Source organism: Dermacentor albipictus, chromosome 9 (genome assembly GCF_038994185.2).
Source record: "Dermacentor albipictus isolate Rhodes 1998 colony chromosome 9, USDA_Dalb.pri_finalv2, whole genome shotgun sequence".
NCBI classification, from domain to species: Eukaryota; Metazoa; Arthropoda; class Arachnida; order Ixodida; family Ixodidae; genus Dermacentor; species Dermacentor albipictus.
The window spans coordinates 115,372,651-115,392,022 of NC_091829.1; the positions used below are offsets into that span (position 1 = coordinate 115,372,651).

At 49.0% G+C, this 19,372-nt stretch overlaps 1 protein-coding gene across 1 annotated transcript in view; it reads left to right on the forward strand.

Annotated features, from left to right (window-relative positions):
- Positions 1 to 19,372, forward strand: part of Pur-alpha (Purine-rich binding protein-alpha) — a 223,704-nt gene continuing 204,332 nt past the window's right edge. Inside the window, exon 1 of the mRNA XM_065446087.2 lies at positions 1 to 311. Coding sequence (XP_065302159.1) covers positions 269 to 311 — 43 coding nt within the window. The 5' untranslated portion in view covers positions 1 to 268. The remainder of the gene's footprint in view (positions 312 to 19,372) is intronic.

The window sequence follows — 19,372 nt, forward strand, 5'->3', positions numbered from 1 at the left end:
CCGAGCAAGCGCGTCTCTCTATCTTTTCATTGCGCGAGCAGTCGCATCTGTGCTCCTTTTTTTTATTTCCTCGCCCCGAATTGGAGCTTTGAATGTCGGCACGTTGTGCTGCGGCTGGTAGCAGACGACACCGAGAACAGACCGGACACCGTTACCTTGGCCTGCGATTGGCCGAGGGGCTTTAATTATTCATAAGGCCCACGGCGAGGCTTGTGTGCGTGTGTGTGTGTGCCGCCGGGTGGTAGCGCCAGCAGTTTGCAAGGGCATCATGTCGGATCGGGAAAGCGTCGATGAGCAACATCAATCCCAAAGTACGTACGGCCTCCTTTTTTGCACCCGCCGCCTTTCTTGTGATCGCCTGCACGGCCATAGCGGAGAGCACCGCCCGCTTCCGATGCGTCCTTGCCCGAGCGGCGCTTTTCTTTTTTCATTGGGGACGAGCCCCTGTCTCCCGAGTTCGCCGCCGCGGTAAGATGGCCGTGTCAGTGCGGAGCACGGCAAGCGACTGGCTCTCACGGACGCTGTCGTTTTGACGGTTTTCGCGTGGTGCCCGGGCCCCCGGCGCGGGCAACCGCGGTGTCCTGTGGTTCTCGTGCCTAGCTCGACGCGTTGTCGGCGGAGCCGACGGCGTTAAGCCTAAAACACCCGTACTCTGCAGCCGTCGGGATCGGTCGGCACACGTCTCGCGTCGCTTTGCGGCTGCATTTCTGCTCTGCCCGGCAGTCTCACGTGTTCAAAAGACGGCTCGGAATGCTTCGGGTAACCTGCCCGGTCGCTATCGTTGTGTGCTACGTCCTTCGATAGCAACAGAAACGCCGATGCACTCTGTGAGAGAGGAACGAAACGCATACGCATCCGCGGCCGGTGCTTGCCGATTGCGCTTTGCATCTTAAATTGGCGGTTTACGCATGGTCCCCGCTCTCTGTCTGGCGCCTAGTGAACGAGTTGATCTCAACGTTACCCTCTCTGCTCTCTGTGCTTGGTCAGTTATCTCGGTTTACGACCATGCCTAGCTCATATTTGCAATCGTGGTCACCTGCACCGCGCACCGTACTGCCGCGACCGCACGCGTTTATAGAACACTCAGCGGCACTTCGTTTCCGTCGCCGAAGATGTAACGTCGCATCTGACATTTTATTGCTGTTCAGGGGAGCCGTCTTAACGAGGTGCAACGCTCGTGAGTTGGCTGCAGCGGGCTGCGTTTCGAGTGTCGAGCGAGCTCGTTTGAATGGCACGGCTGGACCCTCCCCCCTTTCATATGCCTCCCTCTCCCGAGATCCGTCTCGGGTTGCGATGTGCAGCAGCCGCACTTCTGAACATTCGTGTCGTGTGGCCCCCCCCGACGGATGCGATCTCCACGTTTGCCTTTGCGACTTGGAAGACGCCCGCCTAAGAGACGCGCGACACTTGGCTGCCGAAAGCACGCCGCCTCACAGCTGCTGCTGCGGTGCAGTCAGCCAGCCTCCTCGCATAGCAACACACGCGCGCGCCCAGCATCCATTCATATGTGTCTCGACGCTGTCTCGCCGGGGAAATCGATTGGGGCGCCGCCGGCGGAGAATTCTGCGACATGCGCGCGTCAACACAAAACTTTTGGTTTCCCACTCTCGTTTTTGGTGCGGTGATCGCTGTTTGTTTGTGCACTGGCTACGTTTAAACAGACCAGATTAGCATATCATCTGCGTGGTGGCTTTGAGCGGATTCTCGTCTGGAATGGCGGAAGTGACACTACCTTTTTTTCTTTTTTCAATTTACGCGTTTCAGTGCTGCCAGCGCTAGTATCATTCTTTTACTGCGATCACGCCGCTGCTATCGGCAACTTGCCGGATGCAATCTCAAGTAACATAAAGCGCAGTCCGTTGCCGCGGCCTTCGACGCCGCGTGCTATCGTATCTTGTAGACGCCACGAGCCAGACGACCGCTCTCGAGGATCGCGAAGGAGGCACGTATGCATATATGCCTTCCAAGCAACGCTCGAACCGCATCGAGGTAAAGCGCGTTGCAGCCGCCATGAATACGAGTATCATGCTACCTAGTTGTAGCATTTTCTTTTCTAGACCTTTCACGGAGATGTTCTCTTAGTTGGACCAACGTGATCAGAAAAGGAGGAGGTTGGCGGCTGTCTATTCCGTTGTTGACAGTGTAGTTCACGTAGAATGCACGAGATGGCGCCACCCGTCCTTTTGAGGCGTCTGCTCGGCCAAATTTTCTACCTTGCAAAACTGTTTCGGTTGGTGTTGATTTGAAACAAAGCGTCCTTCTAATATCTGCCGTATGCGTTTCTGGGTGCATTATTCATTTGTACTTGTAATGTTCATTGCGTTGTAATGAAGTACAGTAACGGGGATTCGGGAAATTGGACACTGTGACGTCACAGAAACTGCCCGCGGGTTTTTCGCGCTTCCATCACCGGATAGCCATTATGCCAGATACGAGGTTTGGGAGTCGTTACGTCAGCTGCGAGAAGAAAAAAAGCTAGTGGACATCTGTAAGCTGTATTAACTTACGCTTCTATAGTGGGATACCGGCCACCTCTAAAATGCGAGGAAGCTGCGTAAGCCAGAAAAGGAAGCAAGAGCGGAGGACGGCGCCGCACTGCAATTAGCGCACCAGATATAGCCGTGACTTCGTAGATTTTGGCAGCATCTGCTTGGTTCTAGTTATCGGTGAAGACCGTCCGCGTTGCATTTTCTAGGAACCAGGGGCCCAACGTAGAAAATTTCGACTACGTTCCTGTGCCAAAACTGCTGAGGTACGAGGAATGTACCTTAACATCTGTGACGTCACACTGCGCGAAATGAAATAAGTGAAAGAATGACAAGTTTGGCCTTAGTAATAATAATATTTTACCGTCAAATGAATGAAAGTAGTATTGTGAAATAATACCATTCGAAACTCAACCGGTGTGGGTTCGTTATTCGCACATAGATGGCGCAGTCGTATTCCAGCTAAAAGTAACATTTAAAGAACATTGGGCTCAAGTGTTCAAGATCTAGGTTTCAGTCCTTAATCGGCATTTTTGAACTGGATGATGTGAATAAATTACGCTGCCAGACGGCTAAAAAACGCACTCGGGTGTTTTCAGAACACGAAAACTATTAGAAACAGGGTAGGTTCTTTGTTTAGTTTGTCGAATGCGCGCTTGTTTAATTTCCAAGGAGCGTATTGGGAGAGCGGCGACTTCGCTCTTTAAGTGAACAGTCGAGCAGCACATGTACCACTTCCTGGTGTTTCAACACGCTAGTTTAGTTTTCTAAATGGCGCACGGGCGTACCTGTTCCACGCAGCAGACGACGCTCATTAGAGTCGGGCAGACGACATCTTGCGGCGTGTTCTCCGTCTGGCATACGAATGAAGCGGCTTTTCGTCGCTAGCGTGATTAAATGCCACCCTCCCTGCGGGCATTGCGCTACCGTTGGAAGAGTTCTGTTCCGCAAAGCTGGATTTCCTCTGCGCTTGCTTTGTTCGCGCGTTCTCTGCTTGCGTCGACTCGGGGAGGAACGTTATCTTCTGCAACCGTCTTTTTCAGTCGTGCAGCTCACCCGTCGAAATTTCAGCCTCCGTTTCTCACGAGGTTCTTGTATTCTGCGTAAATTTTAATACCGCTCAAGGCGCACCTGACAGTAATCTTCCATCAACCTTGCGTATGTACTGCCTTTATTTAACGTTCGGCGCTCGCTGCTTTCCTGTCAAGAACGATGTCACGTCATGCTGATACACGCGCGCCATTCGTGAGCAGAAAGTGCCGGGAACGCAGTGTTAAAAAATATGCACGGTGATGATTCTTTTTGAGACAAGATAAAACACCAATGAGTGTTAAAAAATTTACATATTTGTTATTACGATATGTTTTTTTAAATTTTGTTTACAGTACTGTTAGCATTTTCAGGCTGTTGCAGGCTAGTTAAAGCAACATAACTTATACACACAACATGTGGAGTCTTTCTTGAAATGTGTGAACAGAATTGTAGTTGTGTGCACCAATTATTGTAAATTGACATTTCATTTTTCTTGCATTTCATTGTAGAACTTCTTGCAAAAGAGTGTAACACCACGTACAAATTAAAAAAAAGAAAGATCTTAAAATGTTTGTGATTAATTTGCTCTGATTGCTAGGCGTCTTTTTATTATTCTTGCTTACGCATCATATTGCTTTTGAGAGTTTCTTCCAGGTTCACACCTTAAAAAGGTTCACACAAGAAGGTTCACACCTTCACCTATATTGCTCATATTTTCCCCTTTTTTCTTTTTTTTTGAAATTGATGTGCCTTTGTATTCACGTTTGTTATACATCTTTTTATACTCGCACACTTTGTTTTTCTTACTGTTTTTCTTTTCTTTTTTGTGTATTTCCGCTGAACTTCTCTTTTATCTTAATTCTACGTTTTCAACCTGTACGTAAATCTCATGATATTGCTTTATTTTGCTGCCATGTAGTAATTCCTCTCACCATTTAACCTAGACCGGAGGTCCCAATACAGCATTTGACTATGGGACCTCCTTTTGTATTTCATATCTATCAAAACATGTAACCACTTTGAAGCAGTAAATTTTGAAACAAACACACGAGGATCGAGACTATTCCAGTTAAGTATAGTTCACAGGAAAATGCGTATTTAATGACGTCAACTCTGGGTGTGCAAGGCAAAACAACATTCACATGGTTGGTTTTTGCTGAAGCTCGACCAGGGGGTTGCCGATATTGTCCGGGATCCACGCTCAGCTTTCCTTCGTAAGGCAAATAAGACAACTCCAAGCGCACTACCTTTCTTCGCGGAAGGTTTGTAAAAAACGGACGATGGAATTTGGGTGCCTTGTTGATGCAATTCTCTTCTTAACTTCCTACCGCGTTACAGAATCTCGTCGTAATAATTGGTTAAAAGCGTGTAGGGTTGAAGTCTAGATTGTCGCGACACCTGTAGAGAGCAAAAGAAACAAGGGTAAAGAGGGGGGGGGGGGGGCTACAATTGTGCCCCCAAAATCGCTTCTCAATGCATGCAGCGCATCGCAAGAAAAGAAAACGTTTTATGGTAGGCGACAACGTAAGAATGCAGTGGGAAACACGCCGCTGTTCAACTTCAGTGGTCGTCAAAACTATTCTCGGCGTATCATCGATAAAGGGATCCGTCGTGTGGGAGAACGGCTGTTCGAGTGACAACTTTCTGTGGCTATGAAGGGATAGCTACGGATGCAAGAAGCGCGCAGAAGTGAGAGCGCTTCCGAAAAGAGTCCCGCGTGTTAGTCCGCGTTGGGTTAGGCTGGGGAAGGGAAAACACAAGCATCTTATCATCAGCAGTTACGTAAGACAGAACCCACTGTTGAGTGTAAAGCTTCGCTTATTTTGCTGCCTTTCCCTTCCGCGTCTGGGCAAACGTTAAACCGTCGAACGTGGAAGCAGCGTCGATTCAGCGTCTGTTCCGAGCAACCAAAAGCACGCTGCCGGACTACTTGGCGCTGTGACACATGTGCAGCAGCCACGCGCCCGTAGCTTTCCCAAATTCATGGCCGCAGAAAGTCGTCCGCGAGTATAGTAAGCTGTGTTCTAAAGAAGGAACACCAAATTAGTATTTCGTAATTGGTTGTAGGTCAATTTCGACAGGAACGTCTAAGTGATAATTTTTCTTTTTACCATTAGCCGTCTACCTTACATGCTGTGATTGTGACAGCCTTAGATTAAACCGCAGGGTAGGACTCACAGCTATGTGCGATTTGGTAGCACACACATATGCAGGCAGCAGGCTTTAAAGGTTCCTGCATAAAGCTCCGATAAACCATATGCCTGGGTGATCACCGGTGCAACATGTGCTCCCTCAAACTAGAGCTGTAAGTACTCTTGAAGTTGCTCTATGAGTAAGTTCCGCGTAGCACCGTCAAATCCGGCAACATTGATGGCTTAAGGTATAGCATGTGCGGGTTTATTGACCAGTTGCCTTCACCCAGAAAGATCACGTACTCGTGACGCCTGCGGCAGAAAGGATGTTCCACATCCGCCGCCAAGGTTTGCAAGTGGTGGCGCTGGCTAACACTCCCGAGGTCGGTTCTATAACAGTAACACATAAATACCCAAGAAAGTGGATGAGCAAACCGCGCCACGGTAGCTCATATGGTTAAGCATCGCACTCGTAATGCGAAGACGTGGGATCGTTCCCCACCTGCGGCAGGTTTTTTCATGCACTTTCATTACCACATAATTTATCATTTCTTTAGTTCAGTTAATAAGTGCAAGTAATTTACCCTATGTTTTACTTGGTGTCATTGTTTGTTGGCTTGCCATTATATGCGTAGCACCTTTGTCGTTCTGTGTGCGTGTGCTCTTGGGTATCGTTGCTTGTTGGAGACAGTGTTACACGGAGTCAGCGCGCCAAACGTTACGTGTTAATACCCTTAATTGATGCCTTAACATACAGTGAAAGGACGCAGTAGTCTTTTTTTGTCATATATATTTGTTTTACTTCCTTATGCTTTTACAATACCATCGACTTCGTATGCCATTGGAAGCGGCACTTATAAACCCAATAGCTAGGCCCCATTGCATTGTTGGTAATTATATTTCAGATGCGTTTGTAACTGCACTACCGAGGCAGTATTTAGTTGGTACTAAGTTAATGCTTTTTGCTAACTTCAGCTGGTAGTGAAAGTACTACTGTCGTTTTTGTTAGCTGCACTTACTAAGATGGTAGCGCTTTTTGGGACAAGTATACGCGTTTGTGTTTAGTTAGTGAAAATGACGCTTACCGCTTTTTTTTAAAGTATTCGGCGTGCCTCATAATCAATTCGTGGTTTTTGCACGTAAAACCCTAGAATTCAGTTAAATGAAAGTGAAGTATCTGCCATGTCTCAGAGGTCGTGTCGAAGCAGGCTGGGCGAAGTTCGGGCATATGTGCCCATCACTCTTTCCGTGCCGTCTGCACCACGGGCAGCTAGCTCTCTCTCGACCGCCAAACCCCAGGAGTACCGGTCGCGTCTGTAGCACCGGTTGAAACTCGTGGCACGCCTCCGCGGTGTCCCGTTGAGTGCGCGCGGAGCCGCGAGTTTTGCGTCACCGCCGGAGCGGGCGGCAGCTCGCGTTGCTCGTGCAGCTCGTTCGTCCATCCGGCGCCGGCGGCCGCCGCGTTCGAATACCGAGAATAGCACGCCGGCGGAATCCGCCTCCTTCGCTGTGGCGGACGCGGCAGGAATTCGCGCGCGAGTCCCCGTTTCGGCGCAAACATTCGGCACCCCCCCCCTCAAGGACCAACTGACTCTGCAGGTTTGGAAAGAGGGAGAGAGAAGGCTAGGAAGGAAGAATGAATTAACTAGAAGAATGAGGAAATGAAAGAATGGCTGAAATGAAGATATTAAGGGAGGAAGCAGGATTGACAGAAATGAACGAAGGAAGATTGACAGACTGCAACGATACCTCTCTGAACTCGTGCACTGCGACATCAGCAAGCTCTTGCAGCAGACGCTGTTGATTTTTTTTTTGTTGTTGTTAACGGTGTATCTTGCTCGTCCGAAATCAGACACCCAAAATTAGTTTCCGCATGTGATCCAATTGTGTTTCCGCTATGTATGCCTCGTATAGTTTCATCATTTAGTTGAAACAGTATCCTATCCATACCGTGTACACATCATGCCGGCGAGTTTCGTACATATTCTCGCGTTGCTTGTGCCTTAACCGCCGACTGTCCAGTGTGTGCTACCCGTGACGCTGACCTTTGTCGGGAGCTTGCAGCGTTCGCCTCCATTTGTCGCATCTCGGTGGGCGTATTCCAAGGGCGTCCGAATAAATTGAAAATTGGCGCAGTCTTCTTACGAGCGACCTGTTGTGGCGGCCACAGCTTCTTTGCGATGTACAACACAACGCCTTTATCTTCGTCCGCTACATGCAGTGTTCCGTGAACGTCGAAACCCCGCGCAACAAATCGCCAGTCAGCCAAAGCTGCGACACGGTACCTTGTCACAGGGACGTTAGTTCAAATCCCAGTGACAGTGGTCGGTAACGTTTAGTTTTTCTTCGAGGACGACTGTTTGTCAATGACGAAGATCATCATCGCCAGAATAATTTATTTTCCCCTTAAGGCTTCTTCTAAATACGTGAGAAAGGAGAAATTGCTTTTGTCGCCAACCACTCCACCACATTCAATGAGATTTGTTCCACTTAAAAGAGGAAAATTACAATCTGGGGACTCTCGGTAGCGACTTTTCAATTCATGCCGACACTTTGTTTATAAAAATTGTTGAGGAGGAGGAGGAATAAACTTTATTTGTGCACAGCAGATCTGAGACCTAGGCCTCTCTACCTAAATGACGGCCTCGAGCCCTTGGGCCCTGGCGGCACCTTCGGCCTGCTGGATTGCCTTGAGTTGGTCTTCCGGTGCGCAGCTGAGCAACGCGGTCTCCCACTGCTCTCTGGTCTTATTTATTTTATTCTGTATGGGTGTACGAGGACAAGCCCAAACTATATGTTGTAGGTCCGCCCTTTCTTGACAGAATCTACATCTATCCGTGCAAAGGTCCGGGTAGTAGCGGTGGCAGGCCACCGGGTTCGGATATGTATCTGTTTGTAAGAGGCGCCATGCCGTCGCTTGCCGTCTCCTTAGCGAGGAGTGTGCCGGGGGGAAATGGGGCCTTCCCAATTTATAGTGTTTGGTGGTCTCGTTAAAGCTGGTCATCCGGTCTCTCTCCCTTCCCAGTATTTGTGGCGTGTCACCTGCTCGGCCTGTCGGTACTCGAGCCAGGTTGTGCGCTATTTCGTTCCCGGGAAGGGAGGAGTGTGTGGGTGCCCATATAATGTGAATGTCGCGTCGTGAATGTCGAGATTTTTCCTTTTGCATAGTTCTTGACGGCTGTCTTGCCGTCGCTTACTACAGTGTTAGCTTCCGTGGAGGCTATTGCCAGTGCTAAGGCAGCTTCCTCCGCCATCTCTGCCTTCCATGTTTTTACCGTCCCGCTAACTCTGCAGTCACCCTCTAGACTCGTAGCAACTATCGACATACTCTGTCCATTTGCGTACTCCGCCGCGTCCACATAGACCACGTGCCTGGCATCACGGAATCTTTTGTGGAGAGCTCTCGCTCGTGCGTTTCTTCGATCTTGGTGAAACTCCGGGTGCATGTTTCTGGGGATTGGGGGTATTGATAGATGTTCCCTTATTTTCCTTGGGATGTCTCTCCGCATTCCGTGCTGTGCTTCGTAGGTTATTCCGATGTCATCTAAGATGTGTCTCCCCGTCAAACTTTGTGTAAGCCTTTCATACTGCGCTACTCTCTGGGCCTCAATAAGTTCGTCTAATGTGTTGTGCACGCCGAGCGCTAAGAATTTCTCGTTTGACGCATTTGCCGGAAGTCCCAAGGCTTGCTTGTATGCCTATCTAAATATGCAGTCTATCTTGCTCTCTCCGCAGCGTAGAGCTTGAGGTAAGGAACCACGTATACAATACGACTGATTACGAATGTTTCTATTAATCGGATGAGATTTTGCTCTTTCATGCCATAGTGCCTGTTGGATATCCGCTTTATTAGTCTGATTGTTTGTTGAACACTATTGTCAAGTAGTCTAATGGTTTCTCCGTTATGGCCGTTTTCGGATATGCGGAGTCCCAGCATTCTCAGGCTCTCCACTATCGGTATCGTGGTGCCTTCTACTGTGACCACAATGCCCGGCCTTTCCCTAATGCTTTTTCGACCCCGGCAGGTGGGCCTATAGATCAGAAGTTCTGATTTTTGCGAGGAGCATCTCAGTCCCTTGTCTTTGATGTAGTCTTCCACCGTGTTTACTGCTGTTTGAAGGATCTCTTCCACATGCCCATCGCTGCCACCCGCCACCCAAAGGGTGATGTCGTCCCCGTAGAGGCTGTGTCCGAGTCCTTCTATCTTTTCGAGTCTCGCAGGAAGACCGATCATTGCCACATTGAATAGAAAGGGAGATAGGACTGAACCCTGCGGGGTACCCCTATTACCAAGCTGAGCGCGTCCGATTTGGATTCTCCAATTGAAACGTGTGGTACGATCTGTCAAGAAGTCTTTGATGTACGCGTATGTTTTACGTCGTACATCCAGCTTTTGGAGATTTTGTAGTATGGCCTTGTGCGTGACGGTGTCAAAGGCCTTAGTTAGATTGAGACCTAGTATTGCCTTAGTGTCTAGACTTTTCTAACCCGCATCTATGATCTGATGTTTTAGTTTGAGCATAATATCCTGCGTCGATAACTTTGGTCGAAATCCACCCATGGTATGTGGGTAAAGTCCTCCATCATCCATGTATCGTGTACGTGTATCGTGTATGTACCACATGTTCCATGAGTTTACCGACGCAGGATGTCAGCGATATGGGCCTTAAGATAGTCAGTTGTGGTTTCTTTCCAGGCTTTGGTATCAAAATGATTTGGGCTGATTTCGGTTGACTTGGAATGCTGCCTTGCTCCCAGCAGTTATTCATGTAGTCCGTGAGAGTTCGGATGGATACATCGTCGAGGTTCCTGAGTGTTTTGGTGCTTATCCCATAAGGTCCTGGTGCAGATTTCGAGTTGAGCCTGGTAAGTTCATATCTCACTTCTGCCTCCGTAATAGGGGTATCAAGATCAGGATTCTCGTTACCTAGGTAATCCGGAAGTAGTTCTCTATCCGCATCTCCAACGTACATCTTTTGGAGCTCTCGAAATTGTTGAGGATCGCAAATTTTTCAGAAAACAAAACTATGAAGTTTACAACTTGGAGCTCTCGAAATTGTTGAAGATCGCAAATGTTTCAGAAAACGAAACTATGAAGTTTACAAATTTGTAACTCAACAATGAAAAACGATATTACAATTCTGTAAATTATATCAATAGTAAATAGGCACAATTTAAAATAGTAGATAGAAACAAAATAAAGTAACGATAGTAATAGTAAATCCGTGACGTCACATTGAAGTACCGGCGCTGGGGTGTCAGCGGGAAATAAAGCTTTCATCTTCACTGTCTCTTCTGTTGATCAACCCACTACCGCGAAATTAACTATTTTTGCAGTTTCCGGAGAACACTCTGTCGGTTCTCAACTGATTTAGCGTTTCCCTTTGGTGCCCCTGTAAACACAGGCACGTGTTCAGTTGGCGTGATGTAGCTGCACCCTTAATAGCCGTGTCAACGCGCGGTATTCGAAACGCACCTCACAGGTGCCTCTTTTCGTCGCCTGTAACGACGATAACAACGGTGTAGATGAAGTCAGTGTCAATTTTTGGCGACATCTGACGCCAAGAACACTCTTAAAGTGACACCAAAGGAAAATATTAAGTCGAGCTAGATCCATAGGTGTTTGGTCTAACGGTCTATCGTATCGTTCTGACAGTGCCAACATTTACTTCGGTAACTGCCGCCAGAGGTTGCGCTGCTGCTCCTCAATTTTAACTGCCCACGCCAAAATTGACGTGCTGACGTAATCTGCACGCGATCTCGCTCTACGCTGCTCTCTGAATAAGCCAGTGCCGACGTCACGTGAGAGGTATCATACAAGTCCACAACAGGTGGCGCCAGTTGCCGTTTTCGTCATTTTTTTTTTCGCCTTCAAACGCTCTTTTCTCACGAATGGGTAATTCGTTATCGCAGAAGCCCAATCGATTAGTCTAGTTCGACTTAGCAGTTTGCTTTAGTGTCTCTTTGAATCAGTCTCCATGCAGGTCCACGTAATCCACGCACTTTGTAGTCGGGATGAATAATTTGCGTAATTCCGTTTGCCTTAGTTTGGGGAAATTATATAAAGAGCATTCGCAGTATACTGTATATCGCACAAAGGGTCTCGCGTGGATGTGCAGCTTCGAAAGGCTGCATGAGCGACCTTCGCTAGTTTATTATTCATCGGCCGGGGAAGGAAGAAACGGCCGCTCTCGAGCGAAACTTGCGCCACCGTGGAAGTTGTCTCGTTGAATTTGCCGTCTTTGTTCGGCCTTAGGTTCTCACTCTCGATTTTGCATTCCCCCCCCCCCCCCCCCCCTTTTTTTTTCTTTTAGTCAAAGCGAAACACTATTTCCACGATGCCATTGCGTCGCAAAGTTGCGTCGTGTCGCGGCTTGTCTTTGAGAAATGTTCTGGTTGGTTTCCCACGGATTCTATCCCCCCCCCCCCCCTCTTTTTTGTTCATTGTCGCGTTGTTTGTAGCAGTGTCATGTTCGGTACACCCTTGTGGACTGTGCTTACAAATCAGATATAGTAATTACAGTTCAAGCTCCTTTGAAACCAAAAAAGAGGACCTCGCGTATACTCGGCGAAATGTAAATTGAGGTTATTGTTGCCACCATGCATTTCACTGTCTCCTGCGCATGTTTTTTAACAAGACACGTGTAGCGTCGCTGGAATAGCGAATTTCAATTCTGATTTCCTTTTTTGGGAAATAAAAAATAAAGGGACAGTAATGTTAACTTTGTGGCGGTGCTTTTCTTTCCGATTGGGTATAAATGCCACGCCAACGGTTTGGTGCAGCTTGATTCTGTAGTCGTAAACATCGCTCCCCGCATTTCCTGGGTGGTAGAAGATTCGCCGCATTGAATAGGTTATGCCACGTCACTTACACGGGCGATGATCTGGTGCGATTGCATGAGATAATATCCCGTACAACACATTTGCGATCATGCCTTTTGAGTTATTTAAAATATTTCTTATAGATTCCCCTCCTTTCTTTTTATCAGGACGAATGGTCACGGTTTCCTATGTTGAATGTTGCGCCGAACAGCGGCGCCAGAGACGTCTGTCTGACGTCGCTGATTTCTCAGTTACAAAACGCGAGTTTCATTAAGTTGGTGGTTTAAAAGGTAATTAGCACACACTACTTCATTTGCGAAATTATCGTGCGAAATGTTCTTGCTGCTGATTCGCGCCTAGCCACGCAAACCATTTGCAAGAACGGCAGGGGCCCAGATTTGTGTAAAGCGTTCCGCATAAAAAATAAACACCCGGCAAGTTGAGCGCGCCTCGAATCCTCTACAGCGAAATCACCTGTATAACGAAGGATTAATTATGTGCCGGCCGAATTCCGGTCTGTCGTGTGCACTGTGAACGCTTCTACGACGAAGACCGCTACAACGAATTTGTCGGTACAACGAAGGAATTCAGGCGCTGACAGCTGATTTGTTGCTTTGCAGCGAACGCCGCCTATTCCGGTGCCGCCGCTGTCCGCAAACGTCGCTGAGCTGCGCCCTCCGCTATAGCGCTAACGGCAGAGACGCACTTGACGAGCGTATACGCTGCTGCTCGTGTAACACAGCAGTGGACGCGACGGCTGACGAACACGTCGCAGTCGACGTTTACGTGGTACTGTGATGACCGACGACGTGCTTGAAGCCATTTAGCGCGGAAAGGTCGGGGTCATCAGTGAGGGCAACATTGGCGACGCACCGCAGACATACCAAGAATTTTGACGGCAAGGAAGGTGATAGGGGCGCTCAACGATGTGCGGCTTTACCTTGCCTATAGCTCCCACGTTTCATCGCGTGGCATGCCCTGAACCTCGGTGCAACTGTTAAGGTGGTTGCATTCGCACATTTCGTCAGACGAAGGGATCATAAAGCAGACGCTGGCATGTTTCGACCTGCGGGTATTACAAAAGCATTGGTCGTGGCGCTCTGTGTCCGCAGATGCATTTGCACCATCGAACATCAGCCACCAATCAAAGCGACTTATTTCACTGAGGTCTAGCTCTCTTGAATTAAGGCTTTCGCTCGTTGAACACGGTTAGGATGCTCTGTTGTGAGCGGTGCGGTGTGCCATCTCTACAACGAAGTGACCCGTGTAACGAAGAATTTCGGATGTCTAGGGCGCTTGGAATATACGCTTCCGCGGTCGCGACAGCTTCGCCAAGAACGCGGTCAGTCCGCGCAGTGGCCTTGAGTTTGACCTACCGTATACCACTGTTCCAGTCGATGAGATTGCCTGCTGCTTGCGTTGTTGCAGAGCGTTGGTTCGGTATCGCAGCGACGTCATTTGAAAGTTCGTAACTAGTTTTGCGCTGTGCGTGCTTCATTTCCGCATACGCGAAGCTATTCGAACCTTCTACATACGACGAAATAGCGAAACGACGAACATACGGCATACGAGTGGACGAAAACACTTGTTGCCGGTGCGGTAGCCGAACCCACAACCTCCGAATTACGGGTGCATTGCAATGCCAGTTGTGCTGCGGCGGCGGCTGTTCCCGCGTCCACGTCCTTGCGTGTTTGTGTACATGTTTGCTATAGATCTAACTCGGGGAGTGTTAGCCAGCGCCGGCCCTGGACATGGCGGCGAATGTACGTGGCACGTCCTCTTGACCGGTGGCGTCACGTAACAACGTCAACTTTTAGAAGGCGGTAGCTGACCAATAAACTCTCGTGCGCTATACCTAAAGGCATCAGAGCTGCAGGTGTGGTGACCCGCGCCATGCAATGGACGAGAAGACGGACCGAGAGGCCCTATTTTTTTGCTAGTGATGACAACCTGTGGCGTTTGAATGTAGCGTGTTGAGTTTTTGGCAGTCTATAGTCCGTAGCATTTTTATCTTTCGTGCTACAACCTGCGATATTTTCCTTGCAATCGGCCCTTTTCGTGGGTCTACGGCACATTTTCTTATTTTTATTTGCTATTGCTTTTGTCCCCATTTATGGCTCGTCCTTTTAACCGCAGGCGTCACGTAGACTTTATGGGAGCGGGCAGCTGGCATAGTGTCAGAAAGCCCTTTAAGAAATTGGCGTACGCAGTCGCGCTGTTTTTACATCTGGCAAACGTAGCGTTGGTTTATACCTCCCCAGAAGCATTTCGGGGCTTTCGTTGTTTATAAAGGGACACTAAAAAGCGATAGAAGATTGTAGTTTCCACTGGTAAAATATTTTTTTCAATGCTCTGTTTTCATCCATGTGTTGGGTTGACTGCGAAGGTAAACTTCCCGTTATAGAACTTTGCGCCGAACCCTCAAGCGCTGGTATACGTGCGTGTGACGTGACGGATTTCAGTACTATTTTCCGCTATTTGGGCCGTTTTCGCGCTGGAATAGGTTTAGGAATTTGCTAACTTGAGTCCAGTTAAGTCCTTACTTCGTTTAGAATCCAACATTGTCCTTAACTATTCATTAGGTGCTAGTGGACGCCGTCGAAATCCATGATTTGGCGAGGGAACGTCAACGTCGCGCCGCCTGTTTGTTTAGGGATGTTTCCTGTCCTACTGCGCCTCCTGTCACAGTTGAGATTGGCCTTATTGCTATTGCGGACGCCTGCTAATTTATATTTCCTCGTGATAACTGTCCTCTCTTTTTTTCTCTCTCCCACTCATACTGCTTCGGACGGCGCACTCGGATATCGCGAGCCTCGCGCGCTGCCATCGGCATTGTACGATATACACACGTTTCCTCCATAACCTCTGTCTTCGTCTGTCCTTCTCGTCCCGTTGGTATTCGGCGCCCCCTGTCGGCTTGTATGTCTCGGCCGAGCGCGTACGCGTAAGAAGGAACGACTACGGAGGTCGTCGAACTGGTGTGCTCTACGTTAGGATGTCGAGCGGCTGTATACTTGCAAAACCCGACGTGACAGCGCCGCGTTACATATAGCTGTCATCTGCAAAATATGGCGTCGCCCGCTTGTGCTGCCACTCCTTGGGTTCCAAGGGACGTCGAGCGTGAGTTGTCTGCACCGCCACGAATGCGTCGTCTGCTACGGAGGCGGAGACGGTGCCGAGGAGAGAGCGTACAGTAATCCGCTAGCTATTAGAGAGACGCGGTGGGAGCGTCGCCATGTTATAGGCGCGGAATGTCTATCTTGCTGCTGCTGCGAGCAGGACGCCTCGCGTCACTTGGTCGTGGAGTTGAGGAGGTTATCATGAAATGAATACGGAAAAGTAGTTACGCGAAGCATTCGTTGCCTCATGCCAGGGCACTTTGCGGTAGGTTTCTGTCTCTCTTTGTTTCGGGAACGTTCAAAAAGAAGTAGGCGTCTGATGATTGAATCGAACCTCGGATCTCTCAGCTGAGCAGCTCGATGATCTAACCATTAGGCCGTGATCTTTATTGACTGACGCAACATAACAATACAGAGCTCGCTGTGCGTATGCGCGCAATAACGGCACACTTATCGTTTGCACTTGTACTGCTGTGCACGCCTGCACATCTCTTGTGCGAGAGCCGGCTGTGACGATTGGCGCGTGTGGCGCGTTGCATAGCAACAGTTTGCTTAGAAGAGCGATCGAGTGCACGTGCGCGCGCAGTGGGCTGTAAAATTGTTGTTGGCCGGGCTTGTTGCCATGACGACGTACCAACCTGTAGGTGCCGGTCAGATGGCAGTTATTGGCCACAGACGCAGGAATGGAGCGTGCGAATAATGCCTTTCGCGTGCGTCACATACGTCCCATACACGCCAGTCTCCTCCCTTCCTCGGCAGCTATAGCGGTTTGATGCGATTTTGTGACACATCGTTGCCACAGCTACTGATTTATCGCTTGGTCTGCTGACTTTTTTTCACATTCTTTGGCGACTTTACAAAGCTTTGTAATCTGCTGGTGTTTGGCGTCTTCGGAAAAACGATAGCGGAATCTACATTTTCAAAAAATGTTACGTCTACTATTTTCTATCCCACATTTCAGTAAATAACTGCTAAAAGCGCGATCAACTTTCAATGCACCCGGGCAACAAGCGGTGTGTGGGCTTTATTCGCTTTTGTGCATAAGCATTGTCCAAAACCCAGTGAAGCAACACTTCAGACTTAAAGTTACCAGTTGTCATCTGACGCTCTTTCAAAACTGGTTTGAAGGTTTCTAACGAGGTGCCCTTTCAATAATTATGCTGTTCCAGATGCCTTGTGCTCAGTGTGGTTTTGCGAACCACACGCACCGCAAGGACGATGTTTGTAACCAGTTAGCGTTGATGCGAGGTGTTGTGGCGCGGAAACAAGGCAGACGAAGGACAAACGCTGACTTGAAACCAAGTATTTATTCGAAGAACGTGATCACATATAACGCCACTCCATCGGCGCAGACGCCTAGAGTGCTTCCTTGTCAAGATTTGGCAGATGGGGTGCATGGTGCTTGAACGATAAAGAACACGAGCACAAAAACCTGCATTACCTTACCGCGACACACCTTACCTCCCCCTGCAAGAACTGTGCGTGCGACCCTCTTTTCAGTGAATGTGCAAGTGGTAATGGAAATGCTGTGCAGATTACTCGAGCAATCATCGAGGCAACGTAATTCGCCCGCTTGGCAGTAAAGTGTGCGTGTTTTCGCCTCATGCGACGTTGACTTTCATGGAGCGGTGACGACTTTGAGTGAGCGCGCGGGTTTCCTGGATTCAACTCCTAGATTACCGCGTTTTGTGGTTCTTTGTTTTTCTTGGTCTGCCATTGTCATCATTTCGTTTTACCATGGAAGTACTTTATGGCCCCTGTGCAGATGGAGTCTAGCTGTTTCCTAATATACGTGCTCGTGTCTTCGAATAAACACCTAGTGAGAAGCCAGCGCTTGTCCTTCGTCCCCCTTATTTCTGCGCTACAACACCTCCCATCGCACACTGCGCCAATAATTTGTGAGGTCATTGTCTTGTGTTACTGATTGTGTCACTAAAATTAACAATAAGCACTGGATTCGCGCAGTTAAAAACTTCGTGTAAGATTTGGCAGCATGGACAATCTCCCGAGGAAGGGTCTTTGCAGCGCATGCTTACGGGGGTATGAGCCATTGATGATGATACTTTTTGTTCACGGAGAACAATATGCACGGAACCCTAGCCATATGCAGCTTCGCTGTAAGATCTCCTGCTATTACTTTGTACGACCCGTAACAACACTGTTGTGACATTGGGAGTGTTCCAACTATGGCCAACGTCGGAGGCAGTCTAGTAGGTAGCTAATAAGACAGCTTCGAATCTAAGTAATGGAACGCATCTGATACCATCTGAAAGACGTCACTGCAACGTGGCGCCACCTCGCGTCGACAAGAAAAAAATTAAGAAAAGCACATATAATAGCTGTATTTCAACACTTCGCGTGGGCAAACCTACGATAAAAAATCACCGCCCGAGCACTCCACACAGATGGTTAACAAGCGAACCTATAAAGCGTGCGGACCCGGTGTTTATCACTGGGTCAATCCCGACGGTTCATTAAAGGACGGCTTGGTAGGCTGCCGCATCCTCGGTACGCAGTAGCTGCTTGCGAACGGCTACACGAGCCTGTTTTGTGCCTGGGCTGCAGCATCGGCACGGCGTATACGAGTTGATTCCCGGTTCTGCTAGCGTGGTTGCTGATCGAAAGCTGCCTGCTCCTCAGGAGCCCGTATGACGCGTGGCCCATCCATTCCGGCACCGGAGAGAAACTACTGCGCGCGCGCGCTCGGCTGCTATGGAGAGCAACGACGTCACTACTGGTGCAGCCAATCGCGCGCCTTTTTTTCGTGCATGCGCATTGGGTTGCGCCGGAGGAGTTTTCGTCGTACAGGCGACAGACAGACGGACGGATGAATCGGCTAGCCAGTACAGCTTCGCTGTAAAACAGAGCTTACATTAAGGGCATGTATGAAAGCACAACTACGTTCTGTTGTGCGCAGACGACCTTCCCGTGGAGTCTTGGCGCTGTCTGCTCAGCCGCCATCTTGTTTAGGCAGCAAAGTATAGCCTGCATCGTTTTTGACTTTGGTACTATCTTTGCGAAGCTGTCTTGTTTGACGGCTTTGTCAGAATTGGAATTAGGCTTAAGATGGGAGCTGTTCACATAGCCGTCTGCTTTGCCGTCTGCGGCGAGTGTTGGAACGCAGCCGTTGTACCGCCTTTGGAGTAGGCCCAGGTCGCGTTTATTTTTTTAGAGCGCAGCTCTTAGTCGCCCGTTTCTGCGTCGACCTTACGTTGAGCGTCGGCGTGCCTCGACGTCCCTCGGTGTAACCGAGCCATCGAGCACATCGAAGGATGAAAGGGCGAACGTGGAGCACAGGGGCACGTGAGAGACGGCGAGAGCAAGGAGAGCGCGAGGAGGAAAGCGGAAGAGGAGGGTGCAGCGGAAGCACGAGGAGGAAAGCGCAGGAAGCCGCCTTGAAGCACCGCCAGATGGCGCTTACGTCCGCGCATCCGCATTTAATTTCTCTTACAAACAGGCGGGTACAGTAATGGAGCAGCAGCGTCAAGGTTTGTTTTACGCGGACGACATTGTGTTGCCAGCTGACAAGCAAAGTGATATGTAACGTCTGGTTAATATACGAGGGAGTGTTGACTTAGCAATTTACTTAAAGGGACACTAAAGTGAAAAGTGATTTCTTCTGCATCAGTAAATCACCGTTCTACAACACGAAAAACACCACTCTTACAACGATAAGACGTTTGGTAAGCCAGAAAAAGCGCAAGAACGAAATACGGGTGGCGACGCCTACTTAAGTTCCCGGATTTGGGGGCTGTGACGTCATGGATTTTGATGGCATCTT